The sequence below is a fragment of the Mercenaria mercenaria genome, chromosome 12 (genome assembly GCF_021730395.1).
Source record: "Mercenaria mercenaria strain notata chromosome 12, MADL_Memer_1, whole genome shotgun sequence".
Classification (NCBI taxonomy): Eukaryota; Metazoa; Mollusca; class Bivalvia; order Venerida; family Veneridae; genus Mercenaria; species Mercenaria mercenaria.
This window is the reverse complement of record NC_069372.1, coordinates 7,725,319-7,747,903: the sequence shown is the minus strand read 5'-3', so window position 1 is coordinate 7,747,903 and position 22,585 is coordinate 7,725,319. Positions and strand designations below refer to the sequence as shown.

The window sequence follows — 22,585 nt, the reverse complement described above, 5'->3', positions numbered from 1 at the left end:
CAAATTTTGATGAATTTTGAAATCAAAAATAAGTTTAGAATGTCCATTCACGAGTCTAATTACACCCGATGTCATATGCATATTTCCAAAATTCCTTAAAAAAACTGACTTTCAATGCAGTTTTTAATGATAAGTAGCATCATTATTTGAGGAACTATCTCTGATTTAGCTTAGTTGGCCAAGTAAACTGAGCAAAAACTACTTTCCGATGACATTCCGAAAGTGTACCAGTATCCGGACAGTACATTTTGGGTACATTTTTATAGTGTTATAGCACTGTTCTGTTATTAAAAACTAAATGAAACATAGAAGAAAAACCTAATCAAAATAACATGAATTTTGATAAATATTAGTTTACAATATATGACCTGAAACTGACATTTTTATTACCGTATTTTCCCGAATTAAGGCCCCCCCTCTAATTAACGCCCCCCACCCGTTTTGGAGGGGGAAAAAAGTCAACAAGAACGAAAAAAAATCACCTACCTCATTTTTATAAGTCCACATAATAAGTAATTTACAGTAAGTATCCAATGTATTAAGAATTAAACACACTTTTAAACAGTACATGTACCGTAAATCCAAAACGTTTATACTAAGTACGGTACGTATCCAATCATCAAATAGAAAATTAAACGGTAAATCCATTTTTGATATGTTTTTGCACCACCCGCGCACAAGCTTCCTGTCGACTTTAAACAAATTTGCGGCAAAGTGTTAACCTTTTCTTCGGCAGTTCTAATAACTTTTAATTTAAAAGCCGGCACATAAGCAGCGTGTCAAACCACTGACATTGTGTATTGCAGTACCCGTATGTACTAAGGAAAATATTATCGGAGTACACAGCTGTTTGGGTATGATGACGTAATGTGTAATGTCGCGAGCGTGTCACGGAATACATGAGGTACCGTATTTAAATGCATAATTTTAAGACACACTGCATTAAATTGGATGCCAAATAATTATGTTTTGGGGGAATTTAACAACACAGAAACACTTTACAGTTGGTTTGAACGATGTTTTTAAGTTTTGTAAAAATTTTAATTTTTCATTTTTTTACCTCAAATGAACGCCCCCTCTTTGGAAAATGTAACGCCCCCGGGGGCGTCTATTCGGGAAAATACGGTATGCTGTAACATGATCTTGGGTTTATTGTTTTCTTAGGTAAAGATCTACGTATTACTAAATAAAAAATATAGTCAATTATATGGACGTGTTGGGACAGGACTCCTGTATTTTGGAAAAGGACCCTTCAAAATTTGGGCCCAAAGGTCCTGGGACTCTTGGGTTTTCAGGTCTAGTGGAACCCCTGTGACCTATACTCTGAAATCATTAATTTCGTTGGCATGAAATTTTGTGGTTTTGGCCAAAACGGCAATTTCTTGGGGATATGAATTTGTAGATTTCAACTTTTGAACATAAAATGGGACTTTTACTAGTTCGTTGGGATTTAATTTCATGGATTGACTAAACCACGAAATCCACGAAAGTTAGTCCCCCACAAATATTAATGATTTCACAGTAATTGTGTCGGTGCGATGTTAAAGCCAAGAGAATGAAATAAAATTTAATGCTGAAATTTTCTGGTAAAGATTCTTTGTAATGACATTATCTTAAATATTGCTTCTGAAATATTTAAAACCTGTCTTTGAAACTGAAGAGGTACTTGACAGTAATAAAAAGAGAGCTGTGTCAGTCGCCCAAAAGGTGTTCCATATTTCAAAGTATTCCAAGACTGAAACAGAAGCTGAAATAGCAGCTGGGCTTTATATTGATGGTGTGATATGGGAATAAGATTTGTTTACAAACAATACTTTGAATGTCCAAAAAAGAAAGAGAATTTTTCAAGATAAATTTAGTAGTTAAATTTACTTTTTGAAAATAAGAAATTGAGACATCAGTAGTTCCCAGGTTTGTGTTAAGTGTATAGTGTGAATTTTGTTGAAAGTTGATGACGTGGTGTAATCAATGTATAGTGTGAATTTTATTGAAAGTTGATGACATGGGACAAAAATATTTCTTTTATTTTATTTACAGAACACAGACAGTGGAAGTTGCTAGAGCCGAGGCTGAGAAGATTCGATTGATTGGTGGTGCTGAGGCCACATCTATTGAGGCTGTGGGTAAGGCAGAGGCAGAGAGGATGAGACTTAAAGCTTCTGCTTACAAACAGTATGGAGATGCTGCCATGCTCAGTCTGGTTCTTGAAACATTACCCAAGGTGAACAGGGCTCTGTTTTATATATGTTGTTATCCCGTTGAAATAAGAGACCTTGATTCTTGTATTTTCTATGGCAGTCACCGCTGCAGTGTCACTAAAGACAATATGTCTGAAGTTGTGTGTCCTCCTTGAATTGTAATATTATAAGTAAGTTGTAAATTTCTTATGACAGATCAATCACTCTAGAGGACACTGTTTTGGCCACTGGCACCAGATCAGAAAGAAAATGCTTCCGTACGTGTTATACCCTACCCCTAGGTATTCTATAAGAACCATGGTCATGAACTGGAAAATATACTAACCCATTTCAATCACGTATTTCATACCTAAAACACGCAGTTCAGTAATGGGTTAGTATATTTTCCCGTTCACGACCATGGTTCTTATAGAATACCTAAGGGTAGGGTATAACACGTACGGAGGCATTTTCTTTCTGATCTTGTGCCAGTGGTTTTGGCAAGGTCTTAATGGAATTTTTTTTTCAGAATGTTTGTTGTAATAAAATATCGACACATTCTAAGCTGAGATCAAAAGCTAGGTCACTAGATTAGATCAAAATTTCCAACCTGAATCATATAAAAGGCAAATGTTAAAATGTTTTTCAAAAATTTTAGACCAAGATTTGTAAAAGTCACATACAATCATTGAGTCAAGCCATAGATCTATGTTAACACACTAGATTCAATGTCTTTACATAATTTATATGAAATCTGGTTAAAATGTTTAAAATGTTTACTATGATGGAAACTATGAAACTGAGTTATTTAATGGTCTAAAACCAAGTCACTAGGTCACATCCTTGAAAAACCCTTTGTACTTGATCTGTATAAAACATGGCTAGAATGTTTTTGATCAAATCTAGGACTCATGCTGGAAACTGTGTCACAGTTATGTGTATATGGCAGTTTTGATGTAGAATTATGTTTTCTGTTTATTTTAGATTGCTGCTGAAGTTTCTGCCCCTCTGTCACGTACAGACGAGATTGTACTGGTGGGAGATGACCGTACAACCTCAGAAGTGAGCAGGCTTATCAGTCAGTTACCCCCAGCAGTTCAGGCACTCACAGGGGTTGACCTTTCTAAGGTAAGTTTTTTAAGCTTTTCGAATTAGGGATCATCAAGGTCAAGTGATTAATGATTTTCTGGTACAATCAAACATTTATATGAAGACAGTCCTTAGGAAATGAAAAACATAGTATTGACAGCAAAAGGTGTCTGAACAAAGATATATTTTCACTTTGGATGAATGGATAAAGAAACCAGCAGCCATTACTGGCAGGTGAAATTGTGGTTTTACTTTTTAGGTGGTCATGAGCTCAGATATGCCTGAAAACACTGTGGACTTGACTCTTCTCAGGAAAAAGAATCATTGTTTTTGACTAAGTCTTGTTTCTGGCTTACAGAAGGCTGGCATTTTATGCAGGGTCTGGCCTGTGGTGAAACAGGGGAACCTTGGGTCTTCATCCACCTTTAAAGCTGGTTATTTGCCATAAATCACATACAATATTTCTTACGTGTAAGGCTGTTGCAATTATAGATTTATCAAACCTTTGGTGTTAGATATTCAGTTTTAAGATTGTGTCTTGCTGGTACAATATTTTGTAGATCCAATAGATCAGTCTTCTTGAAAAACAACTGTAGAATGCAACTTCTGAGGTAGTATACTGTGCTTTTATTTCAGGTCTTGACAAAGGTTCCTGGAGCACAGACTTCGTAGACAGAGTAAGGTCAAGGTCACACAGTCACCTTGGAAACAGTTTTGAAGAAACCGTTATCAGGGTCACTCAGTGAGCTCCAGTGTACAGATATTTCTCACATGTTAACATTGACATAATGTTTGAAACAAGGAAGTGTTAGATAATTATGAAAGGCAGTTGTGGAAGGAATCAGTTCATCATGTAGTCAAGATCATCTAACTGCTTTTGTATACCTTGATCACCCTTCTCTAGTAACGTAGACTATTTGATCGTATGTTACAGATCTGTCCATTAGTGGAATGTAGGGACGACAGTTTTCCCAAGCCCCGGTCATTTTGTAAAGTGAGATTTGATTCTATCATGCATTGGATGAGTCTGTTTTTGTATTGTAGAAGGAAACCTGTTACTTGTTAAAATTTGAGAAATACCTAAAGTGCAATCAGGTGTTGTGTGTTTATTTCCAAAAATAAACTTCATAATTATAAATGCATGAGATTTTTATGACAATTTAATATACATTTTTATACCTTACATAATATAATGTAATATTGTTGTTGTCTACACATTTTACTATCCAAACTATGTTCATTATATATACATGTACACATATGTCAACATATGTAAGATTTCATGTTGACATGATAAGAACAAATCATCAAAATTAAATTTTACATAGTATATGAAGTTTGGCATTAAATTCAAGTATACACAGTGTTAACCAGATGAAAGTAAACCTGTGTTGTGAGATAACTACACACAACCTCCACTCAGAAAATCCTTGTTTTGTTAAAGACTGACACAAAAACTCTTTTGGTGGTCAAAAAAGGAGCTCTAATCTGATGTATTGTATAGCAATATTATATATGTATTAATCAAAAAACATACAAAATGAAATAAACAGATACATTACAATGTTCTTGCAATTTTCTCCTGAAATACCTCATTTCTTCTTTCAGTCAGTGTGTTTTGTCTAGTTTTATGTAGTTTTAATATAAGTTATGACTATTATGTCGCATAATTCAGAACCGTGCTACATTGGTATAGTCAAATTTACTACTTTTTTGAAATAGAACATGTTTACAATAAAGCATGGATTCGCATTTCTGGTTTTATTCTCGTTGAAGCATATGTTTCCTACTGGAAAGAAGTTTCAAATTAATTTGTACATATGTTAATTTGATGAAGGTGAAATAATACTTAAAGTACCAAAAGTTTTCAGAAGTATATTATAGATTTTATCTAATAGACTGTGGTATCTCCCAAGATGTATCTTCCTGTTTAAAACAAATCTGATAGCAAAATAACTTGTTTATTATTGGGGTATGGAGATGTTAATTTTTAAAAAAAATTGATCAAACTTAGAATGGAATTTTATGAATAAAAATATCCCATAATATGTAAAAAAAATGGCAGCATGTGACTGTTTTCTGTATTCTTTGTTAGTTATGTCTGTATAAGATTTCTTTGTTAAGTTGTTTAAATGTTTCTCTCAGCATATTCTTGTCATTTTTTTTTTGTTATTTAATGCAGCATTTGTCAGCAACCATCAATTGTCATGAATTGTCCATTTAATTCAACAAGTGGTGTCCGGTTAAAAGAAGAAAAACAACCTAAAATATTTGACAATATACTTTTTAATTTGCTAGAAGAATGGCAAACAAATTAAGAACTGGTTACTGCTGGTCACAGATTGGGGCTGATAATCTTCATATGTTTCTAAGACAACCATCAGTAAAAATCTGAATGTAATTGTTTTTATGGCCATATGTATTAAGTATATTGTAAAGAAATCAAAAGATATTGTTAGATTTTTTTCTTAAGTTTGAGGCTTTGTACACAATCATATATATTGGCAGTTTCTGACAAATGATGAATTTTCTGACAACAGCATTTTAAACAGCAAATCTGCGCACTTGTTATTGTTGATTTTATTTTACGGTAATGAATTTAATTGCATTTACTAAATTTTGAAAGGAAGTTTAATATTAATGTTGAGTATGATGTTTCAATGCAATGTGTCTTAGTGTTTCTATTTATTTTTGCAAGTGTAGTTAGTGCAGTAGTTAGTCTAAAGACAATCTTGATTCAAGGCAGGCCTTCTATGAGAAACTTGCATTAAGTGTAGTATCACAGAGTGCTATAGTGAAAACACAATATAAATGGTTCATCAGTTAGGTTGCATCTTAAAAATATACTGATAAAAAAGACATTTTTTACTGTATTGGGAATGTTAATTTACAAGTATTCTTTTAGTGAGGTCACACAAATGGTTGTAAATAACAGCTGGCCAGTCAACTCTTCCGATCAGTTTATTTTATTTTTTAAGTTATTCTAAATTTGTGTTATACAAAATTTCTGAATACACTTGGCATGCTAGATATTTTAATGTTTAACATTTTGTACTATTTTAATGACACTAGCTTCATTTTTGTACACAGCTTAGTCTTGTTCTATTGAAGTCCCTGACTGCACCAGCATGCACCCTGTGTCTTCAATCTGTATTTAAAAAGTCCAAACATGTACCTCATTAAAATTGACATTTAGTGTAGAATTTTAGCTCGAAAACTTTCTATAAAGTGACTGATACTGTGTGCCTTAAACATACTGTATTTGCATTGTGAACAAATCTTTTTCACTATTAATAGATATAAACTTACCTCAACAATCCATAAGTCTTTTACACATCTCTCTAATAATACTAGAAAACTTTGGGTCATAATATTACAAAATCCTTTAAATATATGGGCATGAACTTTCTTGGTTTGGGTCAAATCGGCGATTTCCTGGAGATTTAAATTCATGGATTTCAGCTTTTGAAGATAAAATGATTAGGAATTTTGTATGTTATGATTTAAAGACGCTCGCTGCAGTTTCTTGTATGAGGGATGGGGCAAAAATTTCCCAATAATAGAATTTGTTCAAACTTCGTATATGAACACAGCCTCGTGTAAGAAACAGAAAAATGCAAAAACAATCATAGGTCACCGTGCTTGTTTAGGAGTTATCTGCCCTTAAAACTGGATTTTTCTTCAAATTTGTATATTCAAGGGCAGATAACTCTTGAACAAGCATGGTGACCTTCGATTTTTCTTCATAATTCTGTTTCTAACATGACAGTGTGTTCATATACAAAGTTTGAACAAATTATATTATTGGGAAATTTTTGACCCAAAACTGCGGCAACTGTCCTTAATTTCATGGAATGATGGAACCTTGGAAATCCCTGAAAATTACTACCCTATGAATATTAATGAATTCGTAGTATGCAGTCAGTGGATATGGATTTCAGTCAACCCCAAAAGTTTTTCATCATCTTTATTAAAAAGTATCGCATGAAGATAAGCATATTAAAGAATATTTTCTGTCATATATTTATTGTTTAAAGAGACTTTTTCTTACAAAATGCTCAGTCATTGCTGCCAATTCAACAAACTGTATACCTGCACATCCGGCACTAAAATAAGAATGTTTCAAAGAATTAAGCCAGGTCTTCTGCAACCAAAGAAATACTGGTATCCTAAATCATGACTGTTTTTTTTGGTTTTTTTTTTTCTTAAAGAAAGGTAACATTGTAATGTTATGAAGCTGAAATACTGTGCTTATAAAATGCATTTGCTTTCAGAAATCATGTGTACTGGTAGTTTTTCTCTTCTTTTTTATATGATTTAATGTTTTACTTCGGTATGGCAAATATTTACTGTAAAACACTTCATTTTTTTGCAAGAACTTTTTTTCACTAATATTTGCAAGTTTAGCGCAAATTTCATCCCTTTCAAATTTCAACTTTGTCACAAAGAAGATAAAAATGGACATGCGCTTATCAATATTTACTTGTTTTTTGTTGTTTTTTTTCCATTGAATTTCCAGTTTCACTTTTCTCATGAATTCAACATTACAAGAATAATTAAACTTGAAACTGCAAAATATGGTTTGAACGAATTTTAAGTGTTTTACAGTATATGAATTATCTGAACTGCTTACTGTTGCCTTTTAATTTTTCTCTCAGAATATGTTTTAGTATATCTGTAAGAATAACATTCTTTTTATATATGTCATCTTGTACTCTGTCCAAATGTATCATATTTGTTTTTACCAGTATTTTTTATTTATATTTTAACCATTGTGTCAGTCTTCAAAGAAAATGTAATTGTAATGAGATGGGTGAAAAAGTTGCTTGTGTGATGCTCTATTTAAATAAGAATTCTGTTTGTTGTAGACGATTCTAGAATTGAAGTGGATAATAGTTATTGCATTTTGTTTGGTTACTTTCACAAAGTAAATATTCATTGTAAAATATTCTTTGTAAACTATAGATGATAAAACTGAAATAAGTAAAACTATGTTGTTATTTTATTTTAAGTTCTCCAGTACTATTCATTGGCAATGTCACAACAGGAATCATACGGGACCTCCGTGACTGAGTGATTACTGTTGCTGACATCGAATCACTTGTCATGCATACAGGTTGAAACCACGCTTCGGGTGTGAATTCTTCATGTGAGGAAGCCATCCAGCTGGCTTACAGAAGGTCAGTTGTTCTACCCAGGTGAAGCAATGCTCAGAGGGGCATCTTGGTTTTTTTTCACCACCAAAAAGCTGGGAAAGTTGCAACATGACATCCTCCGCTAAGATCATCCATCAAATATATTCTAAAGGCCGGACGACACTCAGCTGACTAATATACAGTCTACGGGCGATGCAACGAATTTGCACATTTTACCAGCGTTCTGAATATTAAAATCACGAATCTAACTTGTTTTGATGTACTGATATTGGGTACAATGTACAGTATGTATTTTTCATCAAACTTGTTCAAAATTACGGTCGATTTCAAACAAATTTGCATTGATATTCCATATTTGAGGAAAAAGATTCATTGTGCGTCAATAAAATACAGCAAATCTTTCAGAGACAATTTCAAGACAAATAAAATCATTGTTCAGTTACTTAATTAAAATAATGGACCCATAACGGTAATGTCAGTCGGTAATTTCCCTGTGGTTGCCTTTTCTTGAATGGCGTTTAAGGCATTCTTCAGACGATATTGTAGCCCATGCCAGCTCATACCGGAGAATGCCGAAGTCGCTTACGGAGAACACGTTGAACGGAAATTTGCGAGAACTACCTTAAACCAGCTTTTTAGCGTTTGTGATCAAGTTTATATGCATGCGATGGCACAGAGAAATAAGTAAATGTCATTCTGTCGGAACGGTTGCCACTTGTTTCATTACCGTCTGATGAGAAAATGTTGTCACAGAAAGCATAGATGTCAATTATTGTCAATTATGAACAAGGTCGGATCTGTTACAGGTGGTAACAGACGACCGCGAAACCTGTGGTCGCGAGTTTCAGCTTGCACTCCTCCAGTGAAAAATTACTAGTAGGCGATCCCTGTGTATAATTATTGCTACTTTACATCGGGTCTGCGAGGTGAGGCCCATGGAACTAAAGAATCTTCTTGAAGTTTACTTGCTGCCTACATACTTTACTCAAGAATCATCCTATAATTATGTATATTAATATTTTATTTTCTACATATGTCTTACAGTACTATATTACCTGGTTAGAGCTACTGCTTACAACATCATACGTGTACTATTTTGCAATTAGTTTGAAAATTTTGTCGTTACTTAAATATGTATTACTAAGTTCTCAATCTACAGGAAAGAGGTTTTAATACAAGCTTTTAGCTTACTCCTCAATCCTTTCACATTAATATATGTTGATATGAAATGCATATTTGGAAAATAAATATTGTTTAAACCAAGAATCATCCTCTTGATGGTCGTCCATAACCAGTGCCGACTATTTAGAAACGGTGTAGATAAACACTCCTTACACACGTTAAAACACCTTTCGTGACTAAAATTGAACTATTTATCATCAAAGATCATAATGATCATTGTTGATATGACAGCTTACAAATAATTTTCGTGTTGGTATTCAATGAAAAATAACTCGACTGAAATAATAGGCCTCCTTCTGCTCTTATTTTGTCAGAACAACATATTTTGTGCGTCTTCGCGTGAAATTAACATGCATTTTCAATTACAATGTACATGTACATATTCTCCGTTTTCTCCAAATTTTGAAAATTAAAGCACGACCGAATATACGTTGGTCTTATGTTAACATCAACAAAGAAAGTTAGAACACCTCCGTAACTGTGTTCTCGTGCCTTGCCTAATGAGGCCAGAGACCCCTACCAGAATTCCAAAAGCACATGGACCTTTATACAAAGCGGATATGTTTCATTATTCATCGTTGAGGCAATTATAATGTGCATATCTGATTAATATATACGTTGTTTTACAAGTCTAGACTGTCTTTTTTTCAAAGGGCATTCGACATGTAGTACATATGTACAATTTACCACATTACACAAAGCGTGACAAAATAACAAAATGAAGAAATCAAAAACTGATACCGCTGATTTTTACAAATGATACGTCAACACTTGTCTTTTTTAAATGCACACCAACCGCAAAGGCGTGAGATTTCATGCTATAATGGTGACTGGACATTATTTCAGCCTACGGCAATATCTGGGGTCCATATTCCCTTGACATCTCAGAACAGTATGGTAAAGTTTGAGAGTACAGAACCCAGTACAAGTACCCAGCCCTATTGTGACCATCCATAGCGGACTTGCAAATTTTCCATTGTTGCATAAATTTATCACGTGACTATTTTGTCTGCATCAGGTTTTATTAAGAACAGTCTGCATACGTTCCAACGCTCTGGAACCGTGACTGCTGACTTAGGCCATATTCCTTTTGACATAGAACCTAAAATTGAAGAGTAATCTTCTAATTGTTGTCAAAGGAATAGAATAGTCCACTAGCCTGGTACCCAGCACCATTCTGATTATCCGTAGTTGGTAGGAACAGAGGCCTGCTATTTCAATTGTCGTGAATATGTATCACGTGACTGTTCCGTCTAGAACAGTCTGCACACGTTCTAAAAGTTCCAGAAGTCTACTCTTTCAAACTCCAACACAGTGTTACTTCCCCCTTTCGGTACAGTATTCCTGCGCGAAGGTTGCTACTCTTTATCACTCCATTGACTTAGAGTATCTAAAGAATGTTTGGAGTAATTAAAGAAATGTGCTGCTGGAGTAGAACCGATGGCCTCTTATTATTTCAGTGGCACAAGGCCCGAATCACTAGCTAGCAGTCTGGGACTTGTGACTTTAAACATTCGACAAAATAGGCCCTGAGGTCAGTCATGTTAAGTATGGTGACAGATTTCTGCCATGTCGTTCTGGCGTGTTGGCGCGTTGAAGGGCGCAAAAACGTCAACATGCCGAAACGGAAACTAGCGCACCAGTACGGCAAAAAGTAGTAGGCCTAACACTGGCTGACTATAAAACCAGTAATCGTGAATTCGATTTCATGCTCCTCCAATTAAGAATTATTAACACTGGGATAAGAGTCTCGTGTATGGGTGCTTTACACCTAGAGGAAAGCTTCTGGAATCGGAGCGTCTTTTGCGTCTTGCACTCTCCCACTTATATTAATAACAGATTCCTGGTGGAGCCACCCATATGTATTCCCTGTGGCAACTATAAGTAAGTTTTATAAACAAAGTATCCTTTTAGTAATGTATATTTCGGTCATAGACTGAAATTCACTAACGCATATATGATTATTGTTGGCACGATAATTCAGATTCCCCGACGAGACAAAATGTTACGGCGTTTGACCAATGTCCGAGTTTTATAGAATTTTCAGTAAAGCACAATTTGCAAGTGACAGAATGGACCTTTCTTTGAAGATCAAGTCACTTCTTCTCATTGTGTATACAGCAAGAATAGTTAGATAGTTTTATCGGAACAATGATAAAAAAACTAGTAATTTATTAGTACTCTCTCAAAAGAGGTAAAAAGTAGTCATCATGATTATAAAACTGAACCTTCGAGAACATGCATTTTGAGGTTGTTTAAGATAAAAGTGAAAAGGCATTTCCTAATGATCATTTAGCTAATACTGAATCATGTAAGATTTACTTTTTCCAGTTGAACAACGGTAGTCTGATCTGCCCTACTGGCCCTCTTTTACATCACCGCCACACTTATGACCAAGCGGAACAGAAACACCGATTCTATCATATAAAATTAATATCAAACATATTTTTCCTTGTCATACCTGTCACGGAAGCAATAAAATTCCCCAAAATGCATCAGTGATAAATCTGCAGTTATTCACATCCGGTGCAAAGACGTGTATTTTATATCATGTAAAATCCAAGCAACAAATGATCAGACACTTTGAAGTTACATCGTACATGCATTTTAATACCTGCTTGGTCAGAAATGACAATAAATTTGTTAATTGCAAATCGTCTCACGGCTGGTTATGCCTATTTTTTGTTCTTTATGAAAACCACCTTTTTTTGCTCGTATAGTGTTACGTAATACTTCTCACGCTTCCCTAACATAACGTATAAAAGGTATATAAGGGACAGATTTCTGCATTTCTCTTCAGTGAAGGTTTTTCGTTCTTTTCTTTTCATTTTTCTTTAGTGAGATTATCCCGAGAGAGGTATATATATATATTTTCATTTAGTTTTACTTAAAATCACTTATACAAATCTAAATTTCTAAAACGCTGTTGTTAGTATTAAAAATGAAATAATTAAAGTGTTTGTTGCTTTAGTTTTGTTTTATTCTTATTTAATATTTTGATAAATTGTCGCACACATTAGCTTTGTATAGGAAAGGAGCACTGGTTCAAAAAGTTTTAGAGGAATATTAATTTTTTTCCTTGAGTATTAGATCTACTTCTACAAAATTCTTTTTTTAGATATGCAAAGAATGAAAACACTGATGTTTAATGGTGTTTTATTCTAAAGAATATCATTTTGTCGTCGTATTCATTCTTCTAGCCGTATTCATCAAGTACTGAGGAGAATTACAGTATATGCAACCGAAAAAAAAAGAAATACATAGAAATAAAACAATACATTTTTGATTGTTAATTTATAAATTCATTTATTCGTTTTTATAAGAATTTTCTAAGGAAAATATCTATTTATTCTAAATTTTTCTGCTGATAGCTAATGAAATGTTAAATATTCACTAATGAGTTAAATGCAGAAAATGAAAACATGAAAACAGCTGGCTGTAGTGTCTGACGCCTTTTATTTCAGGAACAAGAACTATGTGGTCGTTTCCCGTGTTGCTGCTCGGAGTTTTCTCCCTTCGCTCCCTGGCTGTGCCTATTAATTATGGCACTACTGGTCTTGGTTCTGGCAAAAGCGGCAGTGGTAAGTGATTTCAAAGTAGTTTTAAGTCAAAAAAGTGACTATCAGGGCTTGTCAGTGTCTAGCTGAGAATCAACCCGCTATGAAATATATAGGGACTTTGTAAGTCTTTGTTTTTCTTGTAAACCGACGCAATTTTGTCGAGAAAACATAATTATGCATCTTAATTTAGAGTCATCTCGTTTCGCGTACATATTAGGTGTGACAACGTAAAATTGAAACATATACCATTGTCATTAAAAAGGCTTGACATTGATTTCTCTTTAAATATAAACGATCCCATTATCTTAATGAACTCGAATGGACATTGTAGGAACTTTTTATTTTTTTTTTTCAAATTATCTTGTCATAGTTTTAAACTTATCCTCAGAAGATTTTTCTCATGGGGTATTTTCCATTGTAAATTTTCGTAACTGGATTGGTATGAAACCATATATATCTTGGTTAGCGTAAAAGCAAAATTTCCATGCATTTTTCTTTTGTAAAATTTCTAAAAGAATATTTGTCGACGTTGCGATTTTGGCCTGTGTTTACAATAAGAAAATACATTTTGACCATAACTTGACATAATTAACGATATTTTATGAATTCAAAAGGGTCTTACTATCATCCTCGGAGACTAATGAGGATGTATATTTTATAGCTAGATTTTGCCAAATAATGCCGCACTTCACGAAAAACTTTGTGACGGATTAGATGGACCAGGCAGTAGTCTCTTGGTTGTGTCTTAGAAAAGGAAGTCTCTTTTGTCCTGTCAGATTTTGCCCGCGGTTGTCAAAAGTTAAATTGAAATAGATTTCCCTCTATCTGATGAATATCTAATACGTCACGTATTTGGTTTTTAATGAGAAATGAAAAGTAAGAGAAGTTAAAGCTCTTAATTTGGAAACGTTTTCAATGCTCTTTCAATCATTTTTATTGTGACGGTACACATTTTCTTTGAAAACCATGTTTAACACGAAGAATTTCTCGGCACAGGTTTTTCTTTGAGTATTCAGCATCTCCGTAGTGTCCTGGTGCTAATTTGATATCGAATCTTTTAATTCTATTTGACAATTCAAACGAATTAACTGGATGAGACTAGAGTGAAATTTATTTCCTTCACACATTTCAAATTCAGTTTCGGAAAATAATCTCTTTTCAAAGTTTTTCCCTCACTTATAAAATGTTTCTCAGGAACAAATCGCGTAATAAAAATCTCCTTTATCGATCAAACTTTCGCTTAAATTTAACAATAATCTTGAGGGATGATAACTTTTAAGAAACTTTATTTCCACCAAGAGAGAATCTCAATAACAATTCAATAAAACATTTTAAGACGACAATAAACGATTTTGAGGTTGTCATTTGTGAAATTGATTTACAGGTCTCATGGCGGCAATGAATATGGCAATGAACGCTGGGAACACGAATACAAATGGCGCGGCCAATCAGAACGCTGCAAATGGCGCTAATAATGGCGGTGCAAAAAATGGCGGAGGAAATCCCGTCAGGTTAGTTTTTCCTAGTTTTGTTTAAGAAGCCAAAAAAATTCTTCGCAAAGTGCTCTTGTATATCGTCACCTTAGCGCAAAAAGTGAATAAGTCCTTCTTTAAGTCAATGCAGTTATCCACCTTTTGCACTGAGGTGACGATATATAGGTTTTCATCCGACTTGACAGGACCGATAACGTTTTGATTAACATAGGCATCTAAGACATTTATCAACACAAAGTTCTGTGTTTCTTATGAGTATGTTATCAAAGAGGCATTCCTACACATGTACACCACAAAATCAAAGTTTTTAGAACACCTTGCAATGTCTAAAAAAGTAAAACGGTCCATACACCAGTATCTTTTAAGGTGGCTTTTATGTGCGTTAGAGAAATGATGTCCATTATGTTCCTATCCATATATTTTTATTAAGTCCATTTTTAGTGACGGGAAACGGAACCTTTTATATGAACATACCCAGCTGTTTGGACTGATAATACTGTATTCCGGCTACAGAGATAAAACCTACTATTTTCTTGCTTTGGCATTTTCAACAATTAACATTTTTATCAATTGGCATTTTTATCGATTAGCATTTTTATCGATAAGCATTTTTATCGAGCGAAGAAGACTTTCTATAAACCCTAATGGCAAACCATGTAAATGGGAATTAAGAATATAATAGACATTTTGTCATTTATTTGTTTTATTGGTTTTGGTATTTAGGAATCAAAGAAAGAAAATTGATGGATTTGAAGTCGTCTGTTTTATGCATCGAAGTATTAAAACTGTCCTCAGACAGTCTGTAAACCAAATAAGTTATTTGTATAGAAGATAATGTGGAATTACATATAACATCAACTGTCTACCATGGTCGTCAATATTTGACAGAAGTTAAAGCCAGCTATTTTCCAAAATAGATGGAAATATTTAGAAAATATAGATCAGAAACCTGTAGATGTAAGGTTATATACAGGCTGTACTGAATGAATTACTTAATAAATCTGAGGACACAAATTTTCTCAGTAAAATTCGTGTTGACATTTTTTTCTTAAACGTTTATCTATTTCCTGCTGTTTAATATTACGGCCTCTTATGTGGGATTCAAACTAAGATCAGTTATATGTACATACATTTGGTATAATTTCAGCCCTACTGAACCAATGGATGACGCCCTGGAGATAGCGGCTGCTGCTAGAGCCGCTGCTAAAGCCGCCGGTAAAGCCGCTAACAATGCGAACGCCGGTAACGCCGGTAACGCCGGTAGCGTTGGTATGTACCTTTAAACACCATATTATGAACACCGTGTATAACCGGTAACATCGATTCGCGGTCGTAACGCCGATTAGAAATATTCGTATTCACATCTGAAAAATTATTAATATTGCTCTGTAAATTGGTGTTACTACCTGGAGTCGAAGAAACCAGTTGACCATGGTGATGAACAGGTTTTTTTTTCGGACTTGAAGAAATCAGTAGATTAATACCATCAAAATACCGTTAACATATTTTGCCGTCTTTAAAATGAGATGTTCTTTGTTTATTAATGTTTTCAACGTTTTCTAATGTATTCTTTATAAACAATTTTCTTAAAAAACGAGAAGCTAATTCTAATTCTTGTAAAATCTAGTTCAAGGCCGTAAAAAATTGAAGCTGCATAATCTTAACATGTACACGTAACAAATAGCATTGTAAATAATGTACGAAGAGACATACTAGAATCTATACTCGTTTCATAATTTACTTTTTTTTATATCGAGTCGGTGGCAAACACTTTTGAAATAAACTGATCATAATGCATTTGTCAAGACCAAAATTAAAGTTGATAGGAAATATAGATTATTGCATGATAAGTTTTAAGCTCCCTAAAGTTACAATAGAGCTTTAAACGTCAATATTTTTCCAGTTTGACGTTATTTGACGTTATTTTTGTTTGTGTCGACTCGTGAAGTAGTTCATAGAAACGTCGATATTTTCAATTCTGTTTTTACCTAATGAGCAAAATCATTGAAGATCTCTTGCATTCACATGAGTAAACGCTTATTTAAGAAATATTATAAGCTTTTCCACGAGAAAAATGCGCAAAATATCCACTGCATAACTCAAGGATACTTCTTCGTAGAAACCTTATAACCTGTTGATATAAACTTCTAATTGCTTTTGTGGAGCACGAGCGGTTTGATCTCCATGGCGGTTTGACAGACTACAACATGTTTGTTTTCATGTAACTCCCAATTCTGCTTCATACAGGAAAGTTTATTGGTTATTTTTGTGAAGGCTACCCATACAAAATACAGAAACACTTATGTGAACTGGCCACCGTTTCATATGAAAAAAAGCAACAACTGTAATTGCTTATACTTCTTTTCAAAGCGACCCTCATGGTTCCATACTACTCCATGATGCTAATGAATGCAAATGGCGCTTCTAACATGGTGACCAACATGAACGCCAATGGTAACGGCATGAATGGAAATCTCGTGAACATGGGTAACAGGCTGGTTGATATAATTCCAATAGGACAAAATAACATTGGTTTTAATAACAACAACAACAATAATAACAACAGGAATAACAATGGATTCGGCATGACTATGCTGAATGCAATGGGCACCATGATGACAGCCAATGGCGCAGGAATGAATGCAGCAAACATGAACGCCCCAACAATCGATGATATGATAAATGCCGCCAACATGAATGCCGGTACAATGAACGGAATGAAAGCAGCTGCTAAGATGGAAGCAGCCAATATGAATGCAGCCATGAATGCAGCTAACATGAATGCGGCCATGAATGCAGCTAACATGAATGCGGCCATGAATGCAAATATGAACGCCGGTATTAATGCAGATAACATGAACGCCGGTATGAATGCAGTCAACATGAACGCCGGTATGAATGCAGCTAACGCCGGTATGAATGCAGTCAACATGAACGCCGGTATGAATGCAGCTAACGACGGTATGAATGCAGTCAACATGAACGCCGGTATGAATGCAGCCAACATGGACGCTGGCACCATGAATGCAATGAAAGCAGCTGCTAGAATGGAAGCAGCAAATATGAATGCGGCCATGAATACAGCAAATATGAACGCAGCCATGAATGCAGCCAATATGAACGCGGCAATGAATGCAGCTAACATGAACGCCGGTATGAATGCAGCCAACATGAACGGCGGTATGAATGCAGCCACCATGGACGCCGGCACCATGAATGCAATGAAAGCAGCTGCTAAGATTGAAGCAGCAAATATGAATGCGGCCATGAATGCAGCTAATATGAACGCAGCCATGAATGCAGCAAATATGAACGCAGCAATGAATGCAGCTAACATGAATGCAGCTAATATGAATGCAGCCGTGAATGCAGCTAATATGAATACAGCTAACATGAATGCTGGCATGAACGCCGGTGCGAACGCAAACATGGACGCCGGTACGATGAACGCTATGAAAGCAGCTGCTAGAATGGAAGCCGCGGCCATGAATGCTGCAATGAACGCTGCAATGAACACTGATAACATGAATGCTGCGAATATGAATGGAGCCAATATGAACGCTGGAATAAATGCAGGTAATATGGGGGTAGCTGATATGAATGCAGCCAATATGAATGCAGCCATGAATGGAGCTAATATGAATGCTGGCATGAACGTCGGGGCAAACGCTAACATGGACGCTGGTACGATGAACGCAATGAAAGCAGCCGCTAGAATGGAAGCCGCTGCAATGAATGCTGCAATGGACGCTGCAATGAACGCTGCAATGAACGCGAATAACATGAATGCAGCAAATATGAACGCTGGAATGAATGCAGCAAATATGAACGCTGGGATGAATGCAGCAAATATGAACGCTGGGATGAATGCAGCAAATATGGAGGCAGCATCTATGAACGCCATGAAAGCAGCAGCTAAAATTGAAGCCGCTAACATGAATGCTGCTTTGAACTTGAATAACATGAACGTCGCTAGTGCAAATGGAAATGGAATTAGCACGGACCAAAATGTCGCCAACATGAACATGGTCAGTTTCAACCTTAACGATGGATTTGCAAACAACAACGGATTCAATAACAACAATGGTTTCGACCGAAACAACAACAATAATGGATTTAGACGAAACAACAACAACAATAACAACGACCGATTCAATAACAACAATGGTTTCGACCGAAACAACAACAATAATGGTTTTGGCCGAAACAACAACAATAATGGATTTGGACGAAACAACAGAAATAATAACAATGGCTTTAATAGGAACAGCTTGTTCAACACCAATGGCCTCAATACAAACGCTGGGAACGCCATTACGGGTACTATTGATGATAGGATGGCAGGAGGGCAAATGAAGTTAGATGATATGCTGAGGAACGCTAATTCAGGTAGGGAAAAATGACAATATAATATTTTAGTTCTTCTTTAATTACCTAGAGGTTGAATTTTGAATGAATAACTGAAAAAGCTTTATAAATTTAAGAGAGAATTTATTATTAGTTTTCATCTGCAATACTATTTGTGACTGGATGAACGTTTTAGGAGCTTTATCGGGAGACTAGCTTCACGTGGCGAGTTAGGTATTCGTTCAGCGATGTAACTCATTGCAGAGTTGGAGCGGTCTTCTGCGCATGCCCGAAAGTGATTATCAATTGTAGCGCACGGCAAAAATATGCATATTTTTGCATGTCCGCATGCATTTAGTGTATAATAAGCATAAAATACTGACTAAAGGTTAGGGTTAGTATCACCATGGTTACAAAATATATACATTTAAGATATTTTTCGTTCAAATTTAGTTAATCCGGTATATAACGGAGTCTGTAGTTTATACCGGCGCTCCAAGTCTGCATTGAGTCACAGTCTTAGTTCAGTGTGTTCTTGATGGAAGGTATTTCAGCTGCTGGCGGTAAAAAAAATTGTAGAATAGTATTTGACATCGTTGCATATGTATATAATGATAATATACTTATTTCTATTGTTAAAACTTGACGAACTTGGTTTGTGAATCACTATAAAAATTTTACGGGAAAATCATATTGTAATTCCTCGGACAAATCATACACTTACTAGGATAGATCATACAATTCCCGGTCCTTAAGAGTTAGGTCCATGTTTCGGAGAAAAAAGTTCGAACATCACCAAATCATAGAAAGAAAGCTTTGTTTTACATGAAAATTAAACGGCGTATCAAACATGTATATTATTCTACAAAACCTTGTCAATTTACTCATATATATATTTCTTCGCAAATGGCATTCTTTTTTAAAGGAGGACAACTCCTTTAGAATATTTTAAGTATCCAATTCTGTGGGACAGAATTGGACAGATAAGTTGTTTGTCAAGATGTTGTTCGTTTACAAAAAAATTCTGTTGTTTTGTGATATACTGCTAAACCTTAATCACAAAGAGTCTGGTTCCAATTGTATTTTGAATTTAATCACACTTGAGGAAGCATTGTATGATTCGATTGATCTCATATATCAGCAGGAAATGCTATGGTGATGCTTCCAACCATGCCCGATGCCGTATCTGGTCCCTCTAACAACCGTATTGTTGAAGGTGGAGCTGGCATGCCCGGTATGCCAAGTATGCCCGGAATGCCGAGTATGCCTGGAATGACGGTACATGGACCTGACTGTTACCCAAGTAGGTCGATGCAATAATTCTTGCCGTGCGTCAGTCCGTGTAATAAAAAACAATAATACAATCTTACCATTCTTACAACAGTTATTCAATGTAGATAATTAGTAAATTCTTGACCCTACATTTTGTATCTAAATAATTGTTAAGAATTTTTTTTTGTAATTAAAAGCTTTATCAAATATGTCTAGTAATATCATCCTTCTTGTCCAGTTAGTGAGAAACAAAATTAAAATCATACCTGTATTTGTAGATGGCATGCCGAAGGGTGGAGGAATGCCAAATGGTGGGGGAATGCCAAATGGTGGTGGAATGCCAAATGGCGGGGGAATGCCAAACGGTGGTGGAATGCAGAACTCTGGAAGAAAATCAGGCAAAGGTTAATTCTAAGATGCAAATTCCTCATATTTTATCCAGATAATTGTCTAATGTGTGTTTCGGTAAATATATCTGATGATAAAGCGTACGTGAAGCTCATTAAAAAATCTAGTGTGTGCATAGCGCATTAAGTGTTAAAACCAAGCGTACATAGACGGTATTAAATCAAGCATATATAAAGCCGTACGTAGGTGGCATTAAAATCAACCATAAATGAAGCGCACTAAAATCAGGCGTACATAGAACGCATTAAATCAAGCGTTTATAAAATGCATTTAAAGTCAAGCGTGTAAAGGCCGATTAAACCAAGCGTATACAGAGTGTAGTAAAATTAAGCGTTAGAAATCCATCGTACATTGGGTGCAATAAAACAAGCAATTATAGAGTTCATTTAAAATCCATCGTACATAGAACGCATTAAAATCAAACGTATAAATGGCAAATTAAAACCAGACATGTATGAGAAAATTAAAAATCCAGCGTATATAAGACGTATTAAAATAAAACATATATAGAGCGCATTAAAATCCACCTTATATTGGACGCATTAAAATTAAGCGTATATAGATCGCATTTAAATCAACCTCTATTCATTGGACCTCTTTTTGTTTAACTTGTGCTGCCGTTGCCCACGCGGAATCATTAAAAATTTTAGGACAACGAAAACATTTTATACCCTTTCAGGACAGAAAATATTGGCGGTATCATAAAAACGTCTGTTGATTATTTGATGCGAAGAACATCTTCTGTTTTATCGATATTTATAACGATTTGTAAAATTGATATGATCAATGCCAAAAATGTTAACGTTAAATCAATAAAATTCTTCACGCAAATAAAACAGTTTGATTTTAAAGTTTTGCCTTTTCTCTTTCAGGAAAGTATTAGAAAATGGTGTAGAATTTTGTTTGCTGCTTGAGTTGTTGACGTGATGTTTATAAATCCGGTATATATGATGTGCGGTGCTTTTAAAAAGCTGCGGTGCGGTGCTTGAAAAGATGTGGATAACCTTCCCATTCTTGTCGTTTTATGTTATATTTGTTTGTAATGATGCATAAATAAATTAATTTTCAACTACTTTTGTTTTATTGTTTTATCTCTTCATTCTACAATGATTCCCAGGCTCGGGACAACGTACCGTACTGTAAAATGTCGTGGTTTCATCTTGGTATCCCGTACACCCTATTCATTGATTGCCTCTACTTTGCATTACATTTAGCCAGTTAAGTACTACCTTGTGTTGGCATCACATTTAGCGATTTTAACGACAGTCTTGTCTTTGCATTTATTATATATAAATTTAGATTTAGCCAGTTTAGAGACAAACGTTAAGTATTTACTTGTTTAGGCATCGCATTTAGTCGGTTTAGAGACAAACGTAATGTATTACCTTGTATTTGCATAAGATTTAGCCATTTATTGACAAACGTTTAGTATTTACTTGTTTTGGCTAACATTTAGCCAGTTTAGAAACAAACGTAATGTATTATCTTGTCTTGGCATCACATTTAGCCAGTTACGTGTTACGTCGTAATAGTATCACAGTTACCCAAGTTGGTGACACAAGTTAGATTACCCCGTGCTATCATTATATATACCCCAGTTTATGTCAAACGTAAAGTTTTACCACGTCAAATTTACACAATTTAATGTAACGTGTTATTTTATACCTCGTTTTTTTTTTAAAATCAGATATGCCCAATTTAGTTTCACACAAACAACAAGGTTTAATCCAGTCTTGGTATTATAAATACCCACATTTAGAGACACACGCTTAATTTACCTCTTCTTTGCATTATAGGGCCTCCGTGACCGAGTGGTTAAGGTCGCTGACTTTAAATCACTTGCCCCTCATCGATGTGTGTTCGAGCCTCATTCGTGGCGTTGAGTTCTTCATGTGAGGAAG

General features: G+C 35.0%; 2 protein-coding genes across 4 annotated transcripts in view; both read left to right on the top strand.

Moving 5' to 3' along the window:
- LOC123534900 (flotillin-2-like) overlaps positions 1-8,255 on the top strand; it is a 45,035-nt gene extending 36,780 nt beyond the window's left edge. The window contains exons 7-9 of the mRNA XM_045317363.2: positions 2,038-2,221; positions 3,162-3,305; positions 3,903-8,255. Coding sequence (XP_045173298.1) covers positions 2,038-2,221; positions 3,162-3,305; positions 3,903-3,938 — 364 coding nt within the window. The 3' untranslated portion in view covers positions 3,939-8,255. The remainder of the gene's footprint in view (positions 1-2,037; positions 2,222-3,161; positions 3,306-3,902) is intronic.
- A 4,001-nt stretch (positions 8,256-12,256) lies between these two features.
- Positions 12,257-21,756, top strand: LOC128547206 (putative uncharacterized protein DDB_G0286901). 3 transcript variants are annotated; one of them, XM_053519101.1, is made up of 8 exons: positions 12,257-12,461; positions 13,069-13,185; positions 14,549-14,675; positions 15,805-15,926; positions 17,028-19,046; positions 20,149-20,307; positions 20,555-20,680; positions 21,557-21,756. In XM_053519101.1, the coding sequence occupies exons 2-8, from the start codon at positions 13,080-13,082 to the stop codon at positions 21,565-21,567; spliced, it is 2,670 nt and encodes an 889-aa protein (XP_053375076.1). In that variant the 5' UTR covers positions 12,257-12,461; positions 13,069-13,079; the 3' UTR covers positions 21,568-21,756. The 3 variants fall into 3 exon arrangements, with proteins under 3 accessions (XP_053375076.1, XP_053375077.1, XP_053375075.1); XM_053519102.1 differs by having other exon boundaries at positions 12,264-12,461; positions 15,805-15,899; positions 20,146-20,307; XM_053519100.1 differs by having other exon boundaries at positions 12,267-12,461; positions 20,146-20,307.
- Positions 21,757-22,585: the final 829 nt, after the last annotated feature.

Excerpts from the sequence above, each read along its gene's own strand:
- LOC128547206 (XM_053519100.1), top strand. The coding sequence starts at position 13,080 with ATGTGGTCGTTTCCCGTGTTGCTGCTCGGAGTTTTCTCCCTTCGCTCC. Across the intron at positions 15,927-17,027 it reads CGGTAACGCCGGTAGCGTTG|CGACCCTCATGGTTCCATAC; the intron begins GTATGTACCTTT and ends TTCTTTTCAAAG. Across the intron at positions 19,047-20,145 it reads GCTGAGGAACGCTAATTCAG|CAGGAAATGCTATGGTGATG; the intron begins GTAGGGAAAAAT and ends CTCATATATCAG.